The sequence below is a fragment of the Python bivittatus genome, unplaced genomic scaffold (assembly GCF_059951505.1).
Source record: "Python bivittatus isolate LINGU-HERP-01145 unplaced genomic scaffold, Pbiv_v1 ctg000020_np1212, whole genome shotgun sequence".
NCBI classification, from domain to species: domain Eukaryota; kingdom Metazoa; phylum Chordata; class Lepidosauria; order Squamata; family Pythonidae; genus Python; species Python bivittatus.
This window is the reverse complement of record NW_028277030.1, coordinates 100,653,614-100,677,339: the sequence shown is the minus strand read 5'-3', so window position 1 is coordinate 100,677,339 and position 23,726 is coordinate 100,653,614. Positions and strand designations below refer to the sequence as shown.

General features: G+C 39.9%; 1 protein-coding gene across 1 annotated transcript; it reads left to right on the top strand.

Moving 5' to 3' along the window:
- Window positions 1-6,607: 6,607 nt before the first annotated feature.
- On the top strand, window positions 6,608-22,004 carry GLO1 (glyoxalase I). The gene is made up of 6 exons (XM_007440655.4): window positions 6,608-6,842; window positions 7,755-7,837; window positions 9,057-9,197; window positions 13,310-13,377; window positions 20,185-20,274; window positions 20,569-22,004. The coding sequence occupies exons 1-6, from the start codon at window positions 6,762-6,764 to the stop codon at window positions 20,655-20,657; spliced, it is 552 nt and encodes a 183-aa protein (XP_007440717.2). The 5' UTR covers window positions 6,608-6,761; the 3' UTR covers window positions 20,658-22,004.
- The last annotated feature ends 1,722 nt before the right edge of the window (window positions 22,005-23,726 follow it).

Genomic DNA, 23,726 nt, shown 5'->3' with positions numbered 1-23,726 from the left:
TAACCACCTCAAATGGAAAGTTCAGACCTACTGCAAGACCACCTTGTCTTTTCCTCAGTAGCCCACTGGGCAAGGAGGCTGAAGGAGAGAAATGAAGGATTGACAGAGAAAAAAAGAAACACCCCTACCCTCTTCATTTGTATCTGGCCTTGACCATTACGAGCATGCGGTCCTCAACGATTCCCTTCTGCATCCCTCCAGAAAAAAAGGGTTTCTCATTCACCTTTGGTGGAATGGGATACAAAACTACAAGGACTGTTTTATTCTCTTGTGTTGATGGTAGGTGAGAAGATGATACTAAGGTCTCATGCATCAGGAAAATATCCCCCCTCACCTGACAGAATGCACTTTCTCGGCACTTGTTGCAATGTAGTGGTGCCATTTTGCAAAAAAAAAAAAGCCCCACAAAAACTGACTTTTAGGCATCCTTGTAGAATTAACTTCTTTTCTGATCTTCCGCCATGTAGCCTGGAAAAAAATGCTTGCTTCACACTGTTTTTCCTACAGAACAGCACCCATTGCTTTCGAGATGTCTTTCAGAGCAGAGCTCCAGGGGAAGGCAAAAACTCTTGGAGTCCTTGAGGTTCTCTGAGCTTGGTTGTTTTCTTGCAGATGTTTTGTTACCTGGCTAGGTAACATCTTTAGTGCTAGAAGAGCTTAGCTACTGTATATAAACAGAGAGCAAACCCCACTCCCTTCTAGCACTGAAGATGTTACCTAGCAGGATAACAAAATGTCTGCAAGAAAACAACCAAGCTCAGAGAATCCCAAGGACCCCACAATTCAACCCTGAGCTACATATATTCTCTTTTATTGATAACACCTCTTGGAAGCTCAGGCCATGAGGGCAGTGCAACCAAAAGGTATAATAATATAAAAGAGTGTTTGGAGAGATTGATCTTGCAATAGATGCTAGTATAGCAGAGTAGCATGTATTTCAGCCTGAATAACTACGCTATACTATTGAACTCCTCTGTTTTCAGATTCTTGTATATATATTTTTTTGAAAACAAGCAATCCCTTTATAGATTAAAAAAACAGCACCTTCAGTTGGATCTGGAAGCCTACTGGCAATCAGTACCGCTATTATAAAACTGGTGTTCTTCTGCTAAACTGGTTCCTTCTGGTCAGCATGGGTGACACTGTATTTTGTGGCAGCTGCAGCTGCTACATCAACTTCAAGAGCAGAACATGAGAAGTGGGAAAATACTTTAGCTTCCTATGCAAACAATATCTCCAAGTTCATATTTAAATTTTTTCAGACACTACTTTTTCATTCTTGACTTTCTGAGCACTTCTAGAACCATTTTCAGGTTAGCTGTTTCACTGCCAAAGAAAATGGTTAGTTATAAATTAATGATTGAAATGTGTAAGATGATCAGCAAGCCTCTTTGGCATCAAATCTATTTTGTAGAAGACTATTATTCTGAATTCATTTTTACATGCTTTTATGTAATAAAGAATAAAAGGCAATGGAGGAAACAGTGTATGTATGTGGTAGAAGCTTGTTGGCAAGGATAGGGAGGTATGCAGAGGTACAGTGAATGATGTTGATGTAAACAAGTTTTAGCCATGTTCCCTTTTCTTTCTCTGATCTCATGCCTTTAATTTCTTTGGCTTACTATTTCTTACCCCAAAATGGAGCAGGATAATGGGTATGTAGCAATGCATTTTCATTTAATGGTGATTGACTCTCTATTTGGCAATCTAAGTTATTTCAAAATTCGAATACTGAAGTGGAATTAACAATTAAAATAAATATTTTTTTTTAAAAGAAAGTTCCTTTCCCCTTTTACTGTTTAAAGTGAGATGATCCTTTGTATACTGGAAGACAGGAAATTAATCATTGAAACCCTTCAGAGTTGCATATAAACATTGATTTATGTAAGTATTACTGCTACTTTTAAGGAGCAGCATGACAGGCTGTCAGTAGTTCACAGAATAAGAGGGCAATAAGCCTGCTTCTAAGGGATTTTCACTCTAAATGAACCAACCTTCCTTCTCTTTCTCAGACCATTTTTTTTTTTTTTCACTGACCTTGTTCAAAAGATGCAAAGAGATGGACAAACCACTAGGAAGTTCACTTCATCCACTGAGTGTTAAGCAGTTTCCCTCTTGAGCTCAAAAGAAAATGAAATCTAATAAAGGTAGGCGGAAGAATTCAGAGACAGCACATTTGCAGCAAAGCTTGGAAAGGCTTCAAGCCCCCAGCTGGGACTATAAGCGGAAGGACATGGAACCTTTAAGCTGTGCAAGGGCCGCATTGACAGTTGAGCACAGAATCTATCAACCTAATAATGGGATGGAATCGTAAGACATCTGCAGTAGCAATGCCTTTGTCTCTACCAGTTTGTGCTACTAGGAACAATTAGCAAGGGCCTGGGGTGCAAAGGGACAGGAAGACTAGTTTTTGCAAGCCTGCCAATAAAGGCAATACATGTCAAGATTTATAGTTTCCCAAGGTTGGGACAGCATTGCCACCCAGCAACAGGGATATCTCATAGGTATTGTGCTGTCGCTGCAGTGGACAGTTCGTGGAGTGTGGTCTTTTCCAAGTTGCAAATATTCACATATATGATCAAAGGAAAAAGAACACTTGGGATCAGCATATCTTTCCTGCTAATCACCCTACCTTACTCTTGGGGAACCATTGCCCTGTCTGGAGAATTTCATTTCAGCTTTGTTTCTAACTTATTTTAAAAATATGATAGAATCTTGAACATTTGATTTAATTCTTGTTCTCAGAAATAGCAATTTTATATGGAATAGTAAGTCCCACGTTTTAATTCTACTTTAAATTTAAAACACTTGCTATCATTATGCTGAATTTCTGTGGTACTGAAAGAACTATAAACTTATTTCTCATATTTAAAACCTAATGAATGCAATACCCAGCTTGTCCTTTGCACAATTTGAAGCAATAGTGTTTGATTCTAAAAGATGTCCCCCAGTCACGTTTTGGGGTTTCATTTTTGGCCAGAAGCTCCACAAAGTAATAATTCTAACCCATTAGAGAAGGAATTGTGAGAGGTCAGCCTGAGCAGTTCCTGCTCCTAGTCTGATCAGAAATAAAGGTAACCAGAATGGTTTTAGAGAAGTGAGATCAGAGATTGTGATCATCTGCATTATATTGATTTGGTAAGGAACCAAATCAGTAAGAGAATAGATTCTTCATATAATAAACTGTAGTTGGATAGTTTGTAGTTCAATGTGTCATTCTAACCCCCAAAACTGGATTAGCTAAACCATGGTTAATTATAGGCATGCATCTTATGTAAACACAGCCTGAGAGAGTGCTGTGGTAAACCAAACATTGCCATTTATAAACCATAGCTTATTACTTGCTGTGCTGTGTTAACTCAACCACTATCTTGGCATATCATTCTAATCCCTTTAAACCTAGCCTCTCTTAACTAAGCCTCTTGTTATTCTGATTGGTGTGCACTAGTAGAAGGGTGACAATATGATTACAAATGCTTCTGAACGATTGCATTATTTTATTGTGTAACTTTTTCAAACACCTTAACAAATGTTCAGTTTAAAACTAGCGTATATTCTTCAGAACATTCTGGAAAGTTTACATCATAAAGAAGTTAAAAATTTGCAGTAAATGTGACTCAGACCATCAATCCATTTTACTCAGTCCAGTTGTTGCTTATCATTATTGGTTTTATTAAGTTTTTAGGTTAGATTTTTTTCTCCCTACAATCCTATAAAGAATTACATTTTAACAGATCTTTGAGATATACATATTATGACTGTGCAGTGCCTTGGATTAAAAGCAAAAATGTGCTTTACAGTGGGCAGGAGTACAAACATCATGCCTCTCTGAACTCCTTAAACCAAACACTTTTTTTCCTGAGATTGCACTGCAGACACAGCTGCTTTAAAGAGTTGGAGGCAGGCATTCTCTGAAGCAACTTTGAATCTGAAGCACTGTACAGCAGCTCTTTATATATGACAGTGGTCAGTGACTTTTTCATCCCTGTGTGCATTTCTTGGCACCATGTTTTTTTTCCTGAGAAGTTGGAATGATTAAAAAGAAAAGCACATAAGAAGGATCAGGGAAGAGAAAAACTGAGAGACTGAGGTCATTTAACCTGGAGAAAAGAAGTCTAAGGGGAATAGGACAGTACTTTAGAAGTCCCCTGTTCTCTATTGTTCCAGTCTGCCAGACTAATCCAAGAAAATTATCCCAAGGGAGTGCTGTGGTAAACCAAATATTGCAATTTATAAATGATAGTTTATGATTTACTATGGTGCAAACCACTTCTGAAAATCTTGCCAAGAACATTGCAGGGACTGGTCCAGGCAGTTGCCAAGAGTCAATACTGACTTAACAGCATGAATGAATGAATAGCTGCATTAACTAACTCATGTTTTATTGAATAAGCATTTGGAGAATGCACATTTGGGGAATGTACTAAATTGGAGAACATTGCTTTAATAACAGTATTTTATTTATTTATTTATTTATTTATTTATTTATTTATTTATTTATTCAGCTTGTATGCCACCCATCTCCCCCATGGGTGACTCTGGGCGGCTCACAATAAAAAAAGAAGAAATACAATTCTCTCCAAGATGGCTAAAAACTATAGATAATTAAAAAACATATTAAAAATACCCTAAAAAACCTCCTCTAATTTTGGCCCTATAAAAATCTGTAAGATGCTGGGGGGGGGGCAACCCATCATCCCACCAGCCATCTCCACAGGTGCGGGGCCCCCTCTGGCCCCCAGGCCTTCTGGCAAAGCCAGGATTTAATACCTTTCCTGAAGGCCATGAGGGAGGGGGCACACCAGACCTCAGGAGGCAGGATGTTCCATAGGGCGGGCGCTGCAGCAGAAAAGGCTTTCTGCCTAGACCCCACCAATCGAAATTCCCTGACCGGTGGGGTCTGCAACCTGCCCCTTCTGCTGGACCGAGTGGGACGGGCCGAAGTGACCAGGGCGAGGCGGTTCCTCAGATAACCTGGTCCCGTGCCATGAAGGGCTTTAAAGGTGATGACCAATACCTTGAATTGGACCCGGAAACAAACTGGTAACCAATGCAGCTCGCGCAACAGCGGTGTTATATGTGCCCTCCTAGGGGCATTCAGAACTGTCCGCGCCACCACATTCTGCACCAGCTGTAGCTTCCGGATATTCTTCAAGGATAGCCCCATGTAGAGCGCATTACAGTAGTCCAACCCAGAGGTGACCAGGGCATGAGTGACCGTGTGGAGGTCCCCCTGATCCAGGAAGGGGCGTAACTGCCGCACGACACGAAGTCGTGCAAAGGCCCTCCTGGCCACGACTGCCACCTGCTCTTTCAGCAGGAGTCGTGAGCCCAGGAGAACCCCCAAATTATGCACCGGGTCTGTCTGGGGTAGTGCAACCCCGTCAAGAACCAAAGATGACAAAGTCCTAGATCTTGAGGCTCCCCGTATCCACAGCCACTCTGTCTTACCAGGGTTCAGCTGAAGCCTGTTGTCCCCCATCCAGGCCCCCACAGCCTCCAGGCACCGCGAAAGGGTAGTCACAGCATCACTTAAGGCACCTGGGATGGAGATGTATAGTTGGGTATCATCAGCGTACTGATGATACCTCACTCCATGGCGCCGGATGATCTCACCCAGTGGCTTCATGTAGCTATTCATTAAATAGGAGCGGTGAAAGCACTGACCCCTGTGGCACCCCACACATTAGGGGCCAGGGGCTGGACCTCTCGCTCCCTATCAACACCGATTGGGTTCGGCCTTGGAGAAAGGAGCTGAACCAGCACAACATTGTGCCACCTAACCCCAACTCCTGCAGCCGACCCAAAAAGATACCATGGTCGATGGTATCGAAAGCCGCCGAGAGGTCAAGAAGAGCAAGGATGGATGCACTCCTCCCATCCCGCTCTCGCCAGAGATCATCTAAAAGTGCGACCAATGCTGTTTCTGTCCCATAACCAGGCCTGAATCCTGACTGATAGGGGTCCAGATAATCCTTTTCAATTGCAGCCTTCTGTTCAACTGTGGTTTTATTAACCAGTTGCCTTATTTGCTGTAACAAACATAGGCTTTGAAAACCCAGTGCTTCACAGCTATCACTGGATTTCAGAATATTGGATTTTATGAGATACTGACAAGTTAATTTTTTCCATTAAGTCTCATGTAGCTGTGGAATGTTTATTAACCTAATTCTTTGCTTTTGAAGAGCATGAATGCGGCTCAAATTTGATCATGTGGATACCGTCTTTATTGGATGTAGTGTATTAACAGAGTTCTAAGACGTTTTCGTTGAATTATTTAGGGCACATAATTTCGTTAAAAACATTTACATGTTTTTCTTTACTTTTAGTTTAGTGCAATCAACTATGTCTCATGGTTGCTCTTTCAACTACCGCTCCATTTTCAGTCATAGTCCATCGCTCCCCAGCAAAAGCGAACTCCTTGCGCCGTCAAAAACCTGCTGGCCATCCGCCGCCGAAAGCGCCTAGCTTCCTCTAGATTTATCGGGGATGAATCATCTTCTCCTTAAAAAGAAATTGGGAATGCAAGAGAGAAGGGCGGAACTAAACAACCTTCTGGAACAAGGAATGCTGGGAGTTGTAGGAAAGTAATGAAGTGGCTCTCCTATAGGTGGATGTATCCTACACGACGGATTTGCCCTATTTGCATTCTTCGCCTCTATTGGCTGGAGAGTCTCCTCGCCCATTCTTCTCGTCGCCCCAATAATACGCGGCGTGGAGGGGTGCAATTCGGTGCGGTTGTGTGACTCCGTGGTTGCAGCATGTCGGAGCAAGGCGAGTTGAGCGGTCTGACCGACGAAGAAGCCTATAGCGCCTGTTCTGACCCTCATCCCAGCACGAAGGTAAGGGGGAAGAAAATGACTTGCAAGGAGGAGGGAACCTTTGAACACATGGCGAGAATTTGCTGGGAAGTGGGAAGAAGAGGGCCTCCCTTGATTCACTGCGAGCGACTGTCCCGACCTCTCTTTACGCAAAAAGAACGGGTAGAGCTCGTAGGATCCAGGGGTTGCAGAATACCAGGATGGAAGTCAGACCCCCTGGCCAGGCAAAATGTGGCCTAAAATCTTGCCCTGAAGGAGGATTAAATCCTTCCTGGAATGCTGCTGCCCTATTTTAAGCAGCCCTATATGCCAGCCTTCCCCAGCCTGATCCATGTGCTTGGCCAGCACTTCTCATCATCGGAAGCCTTGCACGGCGAGAGTTTTAGTTCATGTCTGGAAAGCCCCAAGTCGGGCAAAGCAGCTCTGCAGGTTTACTTCACTAGCTATCCTATTGAAAATGATGGATCTGCGTAGCATTTGAAGATTACGTATTGAGACGTGCATGTTGATCATTCTAGGTGCAGGGTTGTGGCTGCTTTCTCAAGTGTATATCAGAATGACTTGAGGTGTTTCATATTCTCTGTTAATAATGCAGTTGTGTGGGTGTTTTCTTCTACCAAGTTTAGGGAGATTTAATGTAGGATAGTGGGTTGTAATCTTATCTACATATGTCGCTGGTAATTTGCTCCATTTAACATAGTGTAGTGTGTTTTGAAATGGTAAAACAGAACTGTGTTGCAGGAGTGCCATTGTCTGATATCAAAGCAGATATTTATTTATCTAATTTGTCACTGCCCATCTTGTTGAAGTGTCTCTGGATGGTTTACAGCAGAGGTATCATTTTGATCTTGGCCCTTTTTTTGTTGTTTGTCCCTAGGAAAATTCTAACTATGTTACTGAGTCTTATGATTCATCAGTTATATTTTTCTACAGGACTTTCTTATGCAACAGACAATGCTAAGAGTAAAAGATCCTAAAAAATCGCTGGATTTTTATACTAGAATTCTTGGGATGACGTAAGTAAAAAACAATGTATACCTAGTTGTTTTCATTTAGGGTTTCAACCATCTAAAAACAAAATGACTTTGGGTCCATTCCTCTGCTAATGAAAGATTTTAAGCTGCTTTAAACTGCTCCAAAGATTTGGAGGACCTTTGAGAAACACTTGGTACAGAAGAGACAAACTATTAAAAAAAGAAATAAAAAATTCCTTCCCTTCTTCTTTAATGGAAACTTCAGCTCAGTAAAAGGACTCCTTGTCTTGTGAATGTAATGTATTTCTCAATAATTTGAGTTAGATACATGCTTAGGATTCTGAGCAGAGCTCTGCCTCTTCTCCGTCTGTGAAGCAGTTGCAAGAAAGTTGTTCCTCCCTGTCTCACCCCACCAGTAGATTGGAGTAAAGTTAGGTGTGAGGCAGCATTCTTGAGTGGAAATCTTCAGTATGCTGCAGCTTGCAGAGTCCTGTGATAAAGGGAGCATGGACCCTTAAAGCTTGATGTTCATAAGAGCAACAACTACAAAGCATCTCTGAAATAAGGAGAAACCAAATGCTTTTGGCTACCATGCTTGTTATACGAATTAAAACTGATTGACGTGTTAATTAGGTTTTGGGAGATCAGTCATTAAGTGCATGCATATCTCTCTGCTCAGAAGCAATTCTATTCAGTAATAAAAGGCAAACTGTAGGCTAATTTATGCTGTTCTTCACAAATGTTCTTTGAATGATAAATTCAAATTTCTTCTCTGTCAAAACAGGGATTTTATATAACCAAAAAAGAAGTTATATTTCCCTCAACATTGCTATAGTAAGGCTAATTCTGGATTTGATCTATGTAAACAAATAATATAAAGACAAAAGGTCCAAGCTGCACATATATTCATTGCTATTTTCCAAAACAAATAAATTAACTTTTCTGTATGCTTTTTGTTGTCATTGTGAACCTCAGGTTTATTTTTAATTGACTGTTTTACAATTTAAAAAATGCAACAGCAATCCTAAGAATTCAGCTCTGTCTTATGGAAGATTTGATTGCCTTAGATTTAAAGCATTGGAGGTCTCCATGAAAGCTTGTGCCAAATGAGTTTATTGATCTTTGAGGTGTGATGAATTTTTGCTCTCTCGGTATATTTTTTTATTTCAAGAAATCATGTACATTTACAATAACGTAAAACAAATAATAGCAAATATTAAATGTTTAGGATGGAATGATTTGCTTGCATTTTTTTTCTCAGTTTACTTCAAAAATTTGACTTTCCTTCTATGAAGTTCTCCCTCTACTTTTTGGCCTACGAAGACAAAAATGATATTCCCAAAAATGGTAAGGAGAGGGTAGCATGGACCTTTTCTCGGAAGGCCACAGTGGAACTTACACAGTGAGTATATTCTCTGAAATGTGGTTACTATTTCACGTTGGGTTTTTTCCGCTTTTCTCAGTGGTCTGTAATACATTGCTTCTCTAGTCACCTGTGAGAAGAGTGCCTTCCGTATACAATTCAGTACTGCTTTTCATCCAAGTGCTTCATCCAAGTACTTATTGACTTATGATATTGTCATGCTATTAGTTATCTAAGTTATAAATGTCTGTTGCTGGTAGCAGTAGCTATCCTTATGCAGAGGTTTTCATCTGCTATATAATATTCAAATCTGGAGATTCTGAGAAATGAGTAAGAAGCTATCTTTCTGCAAACTACAGATTACTTAAAGGAGAGAGGACACATTTAAAATATTTTTAAAACAAGGTCTGGTTTCTGTAGAGGAGTATGGAGATGGCCTTGAAGAAGGAAATCAACATCCATTATGCAAGCAACAGCCCAGACAGACAGGAGAAGGTGAGGAAAAAACTCAAAGATTGTCCCACCTTGATTCTATTTAGTACAAGAAGGAGGAGACTCAGGCTTTCAGATTCTGATATTATACCCTATAACAATAAAGTAGGGTTCCAATCATTCATATGGTGTCTATTTCATAACCTGTCTACTCAAAGGATTGGCAGTTCCATATAAAGGAGTAAATATACTGTTTTTCAATGTGGATTGGATCAGTTTATTGTCAGGTACTGGATTTTTTAGTTTGTGTGATCAGTTTTAAACTGGAGCAGGCTATCTGACTTACCAGCACTCAAATAAAATAAATAAAAATGCTGCCCAAGGAATGGAAATAGTTCCCAATTCGACTCGGTGGAAAGAAATTCCAACGATAACTGAATTGCTTGATAGCTAAAATTCATCACACAAATTGTGGTTGTTCTTTCTGAACTAATATGACTGTCAAATTAGACTAAGATAAATGCTCTGTTTTGGCATCTGTTTCAAATAATTACAAACTGTATTTTGGGGTATGTCATATGTTGTTTTAATATAGAAATAAAGCATTCCCAGAATGTTGATAAATGTTAGGAATAAATCTTAAAAATTGTTGTCATGCAAAGCGAAGTCCTCCAAATTCCTAGGATTCTTTTAATACAAGAAGGTGGCATTTATGGAGATTGGCTAGAAACATAAGACTGCATTCAGCTTGCCGCAGCATCTGTCCCAGTGCTGGAATATATATAAACGCACCATATGTACAAAGGCAGGGCTTGGATCATGACATTGCATGCGCCAAATTGCAAATCTTGACCATCCCATAGGTGCAGCTGGTGACATTTATGTTAGTACAATTAAAGAAGTATGGGGCCATGCTACTTAAGTTTTCTTACCAGAGGAATAGGCAAGGGTGAAGTTACCAAATAGCTGGAATTGTTGGCTGTTTCCTTGTGTCTTTTTAGGGCTTTTTTTTAACCTACTTAAGAAAATATGCAAGTTAAATCTATTAAAGGCTTAATGTAGCTAATTTATTACTTGTGAAAAAAGTAAAAAATAATTCTGACATAATTTGACTGTTTACTGCTACCGAGGTGGGTTTTGGGAGGGCTCTGGGTGACATGACAAAGGGTTGAGGATGCATATGGTTCATAAGCTGGTTGCCTCTGCTTTGTAATAAACATCCAGTAAGGAGAGACCTTTTCTAGAAATGGTGACATTGATCTAATCATAATCTGCATGTTACGCTTAGGATTCCATTTTGCATACTGTGTAGACTAAAATTCAGGCTGTAATACTATATACTGGGTGTGAGGATCCTTGTTTTCACTGAGGACTTCAGGTAGGATGCATAATGCTGCAGGATCTGCAAGCTAGCCAAGCGCTGGAATGACCAGAGCAGCCCTCTCTGAAGTGGGAGTGGTGGTCGCCTTAACTGCTCCATTCTTTTCCATCATCACTTCACGTTCATTCTAAGAATGCATCCTGTTGAATAAAAAAAAGAACGTACTTTATGTCAATAGGCACAAATGCTCTGTTAGGATACATAGTTCAACAGGATGTAGCAGTGATTTGAAAAAAAAAATGTGTAATTTGGTTTTCTCAAACGGATCTTAACATTTCTGTTTTGCCCTAGACTTGATACAAGAGCTCTGGGTAATAAAAAGGTGCCCTGAATATTTTATTCTAAAATCCTACATTGCCACATGTTATTACAAATGTCAAGAAGCTCCACCCTAAATGTACTGAGTCTGAATAAAATGATGAGTAATGAAAAACTGCACCGAAGTAAATTTGAATAAAGAAATTCCTAATCATATAAAGAGAGTTGTGGCACAAAATCCATGTTTATGTTTTATGAAGACCGCCCAGAATGTCACAAAATAGCGAGCAAGCTTTTGATTTCTTCTGAATTACTCTCCAGAGCTTCACAATGAGATTCCTTATGGATTTTTTAAAACGAATCAGCAGCATACAAATGTTTAAACAAATAAATTATAGTTTTGAAAATACATTACAAGCAACAATGGCTATGTTATACCAGATCCAGTGATATTAATCATTGATCAGCTTGAGTAGCGAAAAGGAAAAATATTCATATGAAGGAGAAGGGTTTTTCCTGAGCAGGATACTTCTGATGTGTTACCTATTTTGCAGAATTTGTATAATTTTTTTCTGCAAAGAAAAACTTACCTGTAAAATGCATGCAACCAAGAGAAAGCTATAGAAGGGAGTCCTCAAATTGTGGTTTGTGGTTGCTGGGCAGGGGTGAGCAGCTTGGGGTAGGGTCATAACTCTTTTTAAAAGCTGATCAGGTTTGCTCAGGTGAAATAGGAATGCTTTCAAAATGTATTCTGCTTTGCTGAGCAGAATCAACAAATTTTTTCAGGGGATTGCAGTATTGCAGAGTTTGAGAACTCTTGCCATAAAAACATTTAATAATTCAAGACATAAAAATGCCCTGGTTTCAGATTTCATGTGTTAACCAAAACATGTCTAGGGTATTTTATTTTGGCAAATGAGACTTTTCTGTCTGGCAGATTCTGACATCTATCCAAACCTCTTTGTTCATTTACTTTACAGGTAGTCCTGGTTAACAATGGTAATTGGGACTTGGAATCTCTGTTGCTAAGCAATGCGGACTTAAAGTACAACCTCAAGGGACCACACTGCTTAGTGACGGCAGTCCTGGCGGTCCCCATTGCCACTGTTAAGTGAGGACTGCAGTTCGTTAAGAGACGACCTCCTTGTGACTTCCTGCTGGGTTCCAACAAGCAAAGTTAACGGGGAAGCCAGCAGGAAGTCATGAATCCTGGGTGGCTCGCAAGTAGGCTGGTGGATGGGTAAGTGGGTGCTGCAGCATGGTCCGAGTGCAGCTGGATTGGGGTGGCTGCTGCCCAGGGCGGAAGGGTGTGCAAGGAGCTGCCATGGTGGTCAGCTGGGGGCAACAGGTAGTGGAGCACAGGGCAGCGGGGTGGTGGTGGAAGGGGCAACAGAACTCAAGGCAGTGGGGGCAGCAAGGGCAGTGGAGTGCAGGGTGGCCAAAAGGGCAGAGATGGCGGGGGAGATAGGTGGGTATGGGGAATTGAAGCACCCTCAGAGTTGTAAATACAAGCAGGCTGCCAAGTACCCAAATTTTGATCACGTGACTGCGGAGGCACTGTAATAGCCGTAACTTCGAGGACCAGGCATAAGTACCATTTGTTCAGCGCTGTCATAACTTCAAGCAGTTGCTGAACGAATGGTTGTTAAGCAAGGACTACCTGTAGTTTTAGAAGTCTGGGTACCAGACCCACTATACAATAAAGAAGCAGATTCCTCCTTTCCCTCACCAGTGATTTACTTCTAAACTTATATCAAACAAATAAATTCTTGTTCTTTGTAACTTTTGTTTGTCTTGGGTGCAACTCATTTTTTGATGCAGATTCTTTTAGTATACAGTAGCTTTATCTAGAGCAAAACATAAATCTCAGTATAAAGGGATATAATTTTCTATCAAACAGTTCAAATTTCTGTACTTGCTGCTCTCTATATTTACTCTCTTTTATGCTTTTCTTTTGTTTCTCTAGGTATAAATGTTTTTCAGAAAGTTTAGCTAGCCTCTTCTAATTTATGCTGGAACTGCTTTATCAGCATATCTTTGTCCTCCACTTGTTCCATTTTCTCTCCTTTCTTTCTTTCAGCAACTGGGGCACTGAAAATGATGAGAATCAGGCTTACCACAATGGCAATTCAGACCCCAGGGGATTTGGTATGTTGTGAAAAAAGCCAAAATGTATTCATGTATGTCTTTTATTTCCAGAAATGTGCATTAATTTTCAAAAGAAAGAAAGAAAAAGCTCTATTCTAGCTTCAGATTTTTTCCCCATCTTTTCAGGGATGAAAGTTAATTGGCTAGATGATGAAAATTGTACATGGGTGAAATGGCTTTCTTATTCGTAATCTGTTTGTTTCCCTTCCTCCTAACAATCTGTAGTGTTTTGAACTTTAAACAGAAGATTTTGTGAGCATTTCTCCATGAAATAAAATAGTGGCGTTGGCTCTAGGATCAGCTGCCCCCAGCTTAATGCATCCAGCTGTATCCAGTTTCCATAATCCAAGAGCAGGCTTAAAGTTCTTTCTAGGTTGGCCTTCATTTGTTCAGAGCAAACCATATTTACAAATACTGTACAATTCTGCTGAAGAAACTATAGACAAAAAGAAAATTATACCTGATGATTATATTCATGATATCTGGATTTTATTTATTTTCATTATTTGCATACTGCCACATCTGTAGGTAATTCACAAAACAAAGTTATGAAACAGCAAAATCATAAAACTGCATCATAACATTTACTGGGGGGGGGGAAACCCATTGAAAGCATATTGCCAAACAAATGGCAGACATATCACAATGCTCTGAAGGCTTGTCAAAACAGCTATGTTTTAATGGCTTTCCAGAAGGTAAATAAAGTAAAGGATAATTGGATGGGGGGGAATGGGGGGAGAGTGAAGATCAAGAATAAACACTTTATAAGGTCAAGCCAGCAGTGCCGAGCCTGCAGTTTAGGTGTTATACAGCTGATACCACTTTTACGAAGTTTCTGTGTTGTCTTCAAGAGCAGACACAGGCACAGTACACTGCAACTTATCTGCTATAAAAATATTTCAACGATATCTTGAAACAGTTCCTTAAACATTTGTTAACTTGTGAGTTGCCCAGAATCATGTAAATGACATGGGTGGCTATATAAATTGAAATAAATAGATAAAAACTAAACCAGAAGGAAGGAGACAGGCATAGACTTGGCTAAAGAAGCACTAGTATTAGGAAGATGGTGGCTCATGATGATAAAGAGGGTTGGGTCTCCTGGACCTAATTCTGACCAACAGAGAAGTGGATTGACTGAATGTGTCAGGCACCTTGGGGTCATGTTCTGGAGTTCACAAAAATGAAGGAAGGAAAAAATGGAGAAAATTAGCCATGTATGCTGGACTTCAAGAATTGAATGTACTTAGGAGAAAGATGGGCAGCATGCAGTAGCTTCAAATCTTAAAAGATAAACAATGTGGATGGGACATCCTGAAAAACAAGATACTGAAAGCACAGATCCAAGCAATCCCCAGGAAAATGTAAAACTGGAAAAGCTTAAAGTGGTATGGTTTAGTAACAAGCTCACTGTTAAGTGAGGAGCAAAAAAGGAAATTCATAAGCAATAAAAGCAGGAGCTAATAACCAAGGAGAAGAACAAATGAGTAGCTTGAGCCAGTAAGGATAAGGTCAAGATGGCTAAAACAGGGAGATGAGGCTGGCAAATAAGGCAAATTAGTAAAAGGTAATAAATAAGAGTAGTAGCTGTTGCTCTGTTGTGTTGGGAAGGTCTGGAAGTAATAATAGGCAATAGTGAGACTGCAGAACTACTTAATGCCTTTGTAGCTTCTATCAGCAGGAGAGAGCTCTTCGAAAATGATTGATTAAAAGGGGAAGGGAGAATGGAGTTCCAGATTAATAAAAGTAGAGTAAGAACCCAAATAGATGCTGTCAACAAATTCAAGTCTCTGAAACCAGATCAATCACATCTCAAGGTGTTGAAGAATTGGGTTGAAGTGCTCTCCAAACCCCTGACTGTAATTTTTGAAGGCTCTTGGAGAACTGGTGAGGTGCTAAAAGACTGAAGAACAAACGTAGTCATAGTGTTCAAAAAAGGGAAGAGCAAATCAATTTCACTGGGCAAATTATTAGAAAAAATCAAGCAATGCAACCATTACCATTACCACTGTTTAGAAAAGAATGCACTCATTACCAGAAGGCAGTATAGCATGAATTTGTCAAGAAGAAATCATGTCAGATTAGTACAGTTAAGGGAATTTAACTGATTTAAAAACTCACTGAGAGTACTTATGCATCATTCTGGATGGAAGCACTAAGAAGGTCTTTTAGAGCTTTGTCTTCCACCCTGGGCTATTCAATGTTTTTATAAATGACATAGAGGATAAAATGGAAGATCAGAAGTCATCAGATATGCAGATGACATCATACTTGGGGAATTGGCTGATAGCTTAGAGGACAAAATTTGATTTAAAATAGCTTTGATGGGCTTGAAAATTGGGCCAAATCAAGCAGATGATGTTCATTGGTGACTAGTGTAAGACGATGATGATGATTTTATTACATTTAATATAGCTGCCCACCCAAGTGGGTTCTGGTTGGCTTACAAAATCGAATTAATAATTAAAATAAAAACATGAAATGGAACAAAATAGCCTGGAATAAAAACAACCATCAGAACCAAGCATGCCACCCCCCCAACACATTAACCCCAGACCTGGGATCAAAGCCTGGGTTTCAAGGGCTTTGAACACCCTGCTTATAAGGAAGTAACAGGTTGGAGGAGTATGTGTGAGAAGGATCTAGGAATATTAGTGGACCACTAGCTGAATTTGAACAATGTGATACCACCATTAAAGGACAAGGTAATTGATTAAACTATTAAGAGAAACTTCAAATTATAGAAGGAAATAATTCCACTGTACATTGCCAAACTTGGAGAACTGTCTAATTCTAGTCCCTCTTTAAAAGAAACATGGAGAGGCTGGAGTAGGTTCAAAAGTGAACTGGCAGGATGATAAGGGGTTTGGAAATCAAGTCTTAGGAGCCAACGACTATGGTGGAATGAAGAGCTGGCAAGTAGATCAGCTCTTCATAATTCCTTTCCAGACAAGGGGAGGACTTGAGATTGCCCACAAGTGCTTCCATATGGTTGCTCCTCCCAAGGAGACCATAGGATAGCAGTCTCTGGTAGGTTTAGAGCTCTGGAAGATGAGGGAATAGCTATCTTGTTCAACCCACAGTCGTTGCCTTTAAGGATACTGGGTTCGCGTACTTTTCTAATCGTTTTTGGAAATTGTTAAGTACTTTTCATCTATTAGGAATCATTGGATTAACAAGTTTTACAGCACCAGGTGAATTTCCTTCAGTCCTTAGCAAAAGAGATTTTAAACACAAGTTGAATGACTTAATTTTTTTTTTCTGGAATAATCAACAAAAGGGTGATTAAAACTTTGATTTTAGAAAGTTACAAATGGACTAAGGGTCCAGATAAATTTGAAATAAGATTTTGGAATTAATTATAAGAATCCTTCCCATGGGAAAATACTTTTGTTTTTAATTCTTTGAAAAAAAAAAAGCATGATACGATGGGACTTAGAAGGTTGGACACTAGGGGAGGAACTAAAGGAACTAAAGATTACAATTAAAGGAGAGAACACTTAAATTTGACTTACTATAGAATGGAGCAAAATATTTTAACATTTGAAATATTGAAGGATGTTTTTGAACAGTAGACCCAGAAGTTAATTTTAAGAATGTCTGCCTCTGTAGATAGGCTGTGTTTAAAAGATGTTATGGAAGAGGAACAAGTTTACCAGACAAGATTGAGACTGATCTGAAAGTGGATTTAAAAATGACAAGCTACAAGAATGATATGGAAAAAGATGCTACGCTGGACATACAAAAGAAACTGGCTGATGTCTTAAAAGGGATATACAAATAACAAACCAAGAGAGTGTCCTGGATAATCTTCCTATATTGGACTTACAAAAGAGGCTTGTTAAAGCTTATAAGTGACTCTAGATGGCTCACAAATAAAAACCATAAAAACAGTAAAAAACTTACAAAACAAAGTTAAAAGATGGAGAGAGCATCCTCAAGTCACCAGCCACCCACAGTGCTGGGAGCCCCCATTGGATCTCCACGCTAGTCAGAGCCAGGTCTTAATGCTCTTCCAGGTGATATTCTATAAGGCGGGGGTGACAGCAGAAAAAGGTCTCCTTCTAGACCCCATTAATCGAAATTCTTTAGCTGGCAGGGTCCGCAACATGCTGTTCCTGAGGTACCGGGTGGGATATGCTAATGTAACTAGAATGGCTCCTCAGGTAACTTGGGCCCATGCCATAAAGGGCTTCATAACCCACACCTTGCATTAGACCGAGAAGCAAACTGGCACCCAATGCAGCTCATATAGCAGAATTGTTATATGCACAGCCCTAGGGGCACCTGTAACTGCCCGCATTGTCTCATTCTGCACCAGCTGCAGCTTCCGGATACTTTTCAAGGGTAGCCCCATGTGGAGCCCATTGTGATAGTCCATGTGGGAGATGATCAGGGAATGAGTAACCAAGAGAAGGGCTTCCTGATCCAGGAAAGGGTGCAACTGGGACACAACATGAAATTGAGGAAAGGCCCTCCTGGCCATGACTGCCACCTGCTCCTCAAGCAGGAGTCGTGAGTCCAGGACAACCCCCAGATTGTGCACCGGGTCGGTCGGGGCAGTGCAACCCCATCCAGAACCAAAGTTGGTAAAACCCCAGATACGGAAGAGCCCTGAACCCACAGCCACTCCGTCTTACCAGAGTTCAGTTGAAGCCTGTTGTTGTTGTTGCCCATCCAAACCCCCATAGTCTCCAGGCACCATGAAAGAACATCCACAGCATCACTTAATTCACATGGGACAGAGATGTATAATTGAGTACCATTCATGTACTAATGATACCTCATCCCATGGTGATGGATGATCTCACCTAGCAGCTTCATGTAGATGTTAAAAAGGAGCAGAGAGAGCACCAAGCCCTGTGGCACCCCACAAAACGGGGGCCATGGGCTGGACCTCTCCCTATAAACACTGATTGGGACTGACTTTGGAAGAAGGAGATGAACCAGCACAAAACTATGTTCCCCACCCCCAACTCCCGCAGCTGACCCAAAAGGATACCATGGTTGAAGGTATTGAAAGCCGCTGAGAGGTCAAGAAGGGCCAGGATGGATGCACTACCCCCATCCCGGTCCTGCCAGAGATCATGTAAAAGTATGACCAATGCTGTTTCTGTCTCATATCTGGGCCTGAAACCTGAATGGAAGGGGTCCACATAATCCGTTTCATCCAGGATCCTCTGGAGCTGTAGCACCACTACCTTCTCTACCACCTTCCCCAAAAAGAGGAGGTGAGAGACTGGATGAAAATTGTCCAGAATGCTGAGGCTGAGTAACGGCTTCTTGAGGAGAGGGCGAACCAACATCTCTTTAAAAGAAGCCAGGAACACCCCCTTTCTCAAGAATGAATTAACTATTGCTTGAAGTCACCCACATGTCGCCTCCCAGGTGGCCTTGACCAACGAGGAGGGGCATGGACCTAACACACATGTGGCTGTGATGTAACGCACAGGCGGCTGTGCTTACAAACCCAAAGACCCTGTCCACTTCCTCAGACCCAACAAACTTCCCAGATAACTGGGCAAGTGCACTCCCCAAGTGTCTCCAAAGGACCTGCACCACACTTGGCTTCCAACTGGGAAAGAATCAAAGCCATTTTTTCATCCAGATGTCCAGCAAATTCTTCTGTGCAGCCCTGAATGTAAACTTCTGAGCCCCCCTTACCCAGGAGGGTCCGGGTAACCTTAAACAGGACTGCCGGGCGGCACTCTGTGGATGCAATAAGAGCAGAGAAATAATGGCAAAATATATAAAATAATTTTAGGACATTATTAAAGATCAAGATTGTTAAAAATAAAAGGAAGGAATATAAAGTTGGCTTATTTGATCAAGGTTAAAATAGACATGTTATCTCTGGTAATCCTTAATGGACTTTTACTGATCAGGGCTGAAAGGACAAGGTTTTTAACGGTTTGTTTATAGATAAGTGATGGGATATGTTGTATTTTAAGAGAAAGTGATAAGTTACTAAAAGTGTTTATACTTGTGATGAAGGGGAAGTCATATTTCTTTTATTTTTCTTTACTGTATTCTTATTTTTTCTATTTTCTTTTTCTTTTCTGCACCTTCTATTCTTTTTCTTTTTTCTTTTTAGTTTGTATTAGTTTTTTATCATTGTAATTGTAATTTTTAATAAAACTACTATTAAAAAAAAGAAACCAAGTTTTACGAGGAATGGATAAGGTTTCTGGCCTCTTCACTTGCAAAAGAGACTGAGGGAAGGTATGATAGTCCTCAAATATTTAAAAGTCCGCTGTGTGCAAGCATAGAGAGGACTTATTCTTTTTTGAAGTTGAGGACAGGACAAGGAGCAATGACTTGACATTTTTAAAAAGAAGATTAAGACTGAGTATTAGCAGCACAGTTTGCTTAGAACAATAGTGGATGCTGGTCGGACATTTGTTAGTGATTGTTTAGTGCAATTGCACCAAGCTGGGGATTGGACCAGATGGATATAAGGTCCCCAGTAATTCTCTGGTTCATTCAGTAGAGTTGTATCTTCTAGATAATCTCTAAATGTACTGGACTACAATTCCCATAATCCAGTCAGACTTGCCATTGAATTTCAGATCTGGCTGGAAGTGATAGAAGTTGTACGAACACATCTGGATCACATCAGATTGTTGGATGTTGCCTTTAAAATGTAATTTCAAACACAATAAATAGATTTCTTTGGTGTGTATTATGGAATAATGGTTGTATTTCCTGTTTTGCAAATGATGATTTATGTCAGTGGTTTATGAACAAAGGCGTTATTCCCATATTGCTAAATATAGCACTGCTTTTGATTATTCTACTGCTGTTTAGGTCACATTGGAATTGCTGTTCCTGATGTAAATGAAGCTTGTAAAAGATTTGAAGAACTGGGAGTGAAATTTGTGAAAAAACCAGATGATGGTGAGTCTGCTGTGAACAAGTAATTGCCTTCTACTTTGTACATAATACTAAGATTAATGGGTGAATTCATACATCGTGCCAAATTGTATGTATGTATGTTATTAGAGGCTAGCTTGATGTGTCTCTCCAACCTATTTGTCTATCTCTGGCTTGCTTTCTGCAAAGCAGTGATAAAGAACTTGTCTTTGAAAAAAATTTCTTGGAGAAGACATGACATTAATCTGGGAAAGTTGTAGAGGTTTAAAATGAGAACTATATTGGAATTTCTTAAAACTATATATTCATCTTTTGTAGGTAAAATGAAAGGTCTGGCTTTTATTCAGGATCCTGATGGCTACTGGATTGAAATCCTGAATCCTAATCACATGGTGACTTTAATCTAGGTTAGAAACAATAATGTACTGTGAGCGCTCATCAAGATACTTTTTTAACATTTGAGACTTCTTTAAGGGAAAACAATTGATGTAATCAGGAAAAAAAAGAGTATAGCAAGCTGATCCTGCATTCTGTTTCTCCTCTTCCCACTTACTTTATCAATTTGGTTCTTAACTTGGACATTTTTAGCATAACACAGTAGAATTCAGACTCTTTTCTACACTACAATTTGGAGGTTTGGAAGTGAGCGGCAGTGAACTGATTTTCTCATACACCTTTCTCTTTTCCTTGTTTTGTGTGGAAGGGGAGATGGGAAGCTCGATTTTTTGCTTTGTGGCAACCAATTACCCATTCAATTTGAAGACAGAATATTCTAGTATATATATATTTTTTGTCCATGTAAACCTGTGGTGTTATTAAGATCTCTATCATAGTTTGAATTTCCAAATGTATAACAGGAAAACCAGAAGTTTCAGCTTGCTTTTTAGAAATTTACTTCTGTCTCCACTAAGCAGTGATCTCTTGGGGTAGAACAACCTTCAAAACTTTGTTTTTTTAACGGTGAACCACAATTAGTGCAAATCATGCCTAAGTGAAATAAGGTCAACTTTAAAAGGAAGAAACATTGTTTTGCCATGGTGCCTGAATGCAATCATATGTTCTGAAATTTGTCTTCTGGAGAAATGTTTATCATAGACCCCTTTTCATGGTTGGTGAATTCTGTAGCACAATACAAATAGATTCTTGCTCCTAGTCTAAATAAAGGTTGCTCTATTTGCATCATTTTAAAGTGCTGACAGAAGATCAAAATGGCAGTTCAAATCTTTTTTTTTCCTGGAAGAAAATGGAAAATATTAAATATTTGCACACTGGGCAAAAATACTGAAGTCGTACTCTTTTTTTTATTCTGTATTGGTAAAGCTGATTCTGATTTTGTGGACTCTTGTTTATGCTTCTTTATATTTGGCACTAGGAAAAATAATTTCAGGACCTGTTGGGGAAAAAATAATTTAAAGTCCGTCTTAAAAGCAACTCTTCTATAGATAAAAGAAGTCTGTGGAAGTCTATTCCATCCTTCACCAGTCTGTACATCCTCCAGATATGCTGACTAACTCCTAGGAACTTTCAACAATGGCCATGCTGGCTTCCACACATTGGAAGGTTCCCACATTTGGAAAGGGTGGTCTTTTTAAAAGTAAACCACCAAGAACTTCATTGGGATGTTACCTCCAATAAGTATAAGAAAGCCTCATACTATATTGCTAGAGCCCTGTTGGTGACTTTGGCCCTGTTCAGTGTGTTGTGGATAAGTAGGAATACAGGACCCCTGACCTGCATGTGTTGAGCATTATTCATTCAGGTAAAACTCCTTGCACAATTGGGAAATCTTGAGTTTTGGCTTAAAGGTTTATACGTAACATTCCAGCAAAAATCAGTAGAAGGTTTCTATAGACCTTTGTAATCAACATGGGAAATCAGAGCCAGAGTGGGACTGTCATAGAGTATGTGACCCTGTGTTTGTTAGTGTGCTTGCTGTATCCTATTTAGGCATGCCTTAAGGCATTTAAAAATACTTCCAGAAGAGAGTTTCTGAAGTCACTGAATTGCACAACTTTTAAATAAAATACTATAGAGGAAATAGAAAAATACAGTTAAAGATGAGCAAGGAGTGTCATATTTCATGTGATGCTTCACTGATACTGATGTTGGTAGCTAGCACTTAAAGTGGAGTGGATGTTATGACATTTTTTTCAGGTGGGCTCTGACTACACACTACTGTAACCCCCTGTTGGGCACTGGGAACTACGTGATTTGCAAACACTTCTAAAAATATATGATTATATTTGTTTGTACCTTACTGTGAAAAAATAAATAAATGGAGGTGACTAGTATTTCATATACTTTGGATTTAGAGTAAATAAATGTGCTGTTTGCTTGCATTTAAGTGACAGTTGAATTTTATCTAGATACTGTTGTCCGCTCTCTATATGTACATACAAGCTCAGAGCACACAGTAAATACATACGTTATACTTAAAGAAATGAGTGTGGTTGCATGTAAAGGAGGTTTAAATTCTGAAAAAACTAAAAGCAGCATACTAATTTGAAAGCTGTAAAGTGCTACTCTCTTGTGTGTGCATGTATAGCTAGATTAAACAAGAATGCTTGTTTGTGTGTGTGTGTGTATACACATATTCATGTGGACATGTATTCACCACCTCATGCAATGCATACACCAGAGTTAGATTAAAAAGGAGATTGCAGAAGATGGCTGGTGTTTGTCAAATAAGGAGTGGAAAGTAGAAGTAGCAGGACATGAGTGGTTGATTGCAAAGGGAAAAACTAGGCACTTAGTAAAAAAATTGCTGGCTTTAGAGAATACACTATGTTGAGAGTCAGTTTGTTGTACAAGTAGTCCTCCCTTACTATTTGTTCAGCGAATGTTCAAAGTTACGACAGTGCTAAACAAATAACTTTATGGCCAGTTTACGACCATTTATGACCTTTGCAACGTCCCTCGGTCACGTGTTCACCATTACAGTCAGTACGCGTTCTGTGCCAGACCTGTGTTTTTTTCCTTTTTTTTTACCCCTTGCACAGCAGAGAGATTGGAGTGAAAGGGATTGCAAGAGAGTAAGCTGATTGCTCTTCTACACATCAAAAGCAATGTGATTGTGCTGGCAGCCCAGGGCTAGGAGCCACGGGTGCACTATGCAAACAGCTTACAGTACTCTCTTGAAATCCCTCTCCAGTCTCTCCATTCTGCGGGGTGGAGGGTGGGGGAAAGCAAGTGATGTCTGTAGGTAGTCTGTCCTTTGCCTGACTCTTTCCTGGTGCCCGCACGATTGCATTGCTGTTGATGTGCAGAAGAGCAAACAGCTTACAGTATTCTCTTGAAATCCCTTCCACTCCACTTTCCTCCTCTGCAGACGGTTACCACTTAGTGACTGCTTTGCTCAACAGCAGAGTTGCCGGTTTCAATTAGGATTGTTAAGTGAGGACTACCTGTAGTATTTAAGGCATCAGGCTAGTAACTGGGAGACTGTGAGTTCTAGTCCCACCTTAGCCATGAAGGCT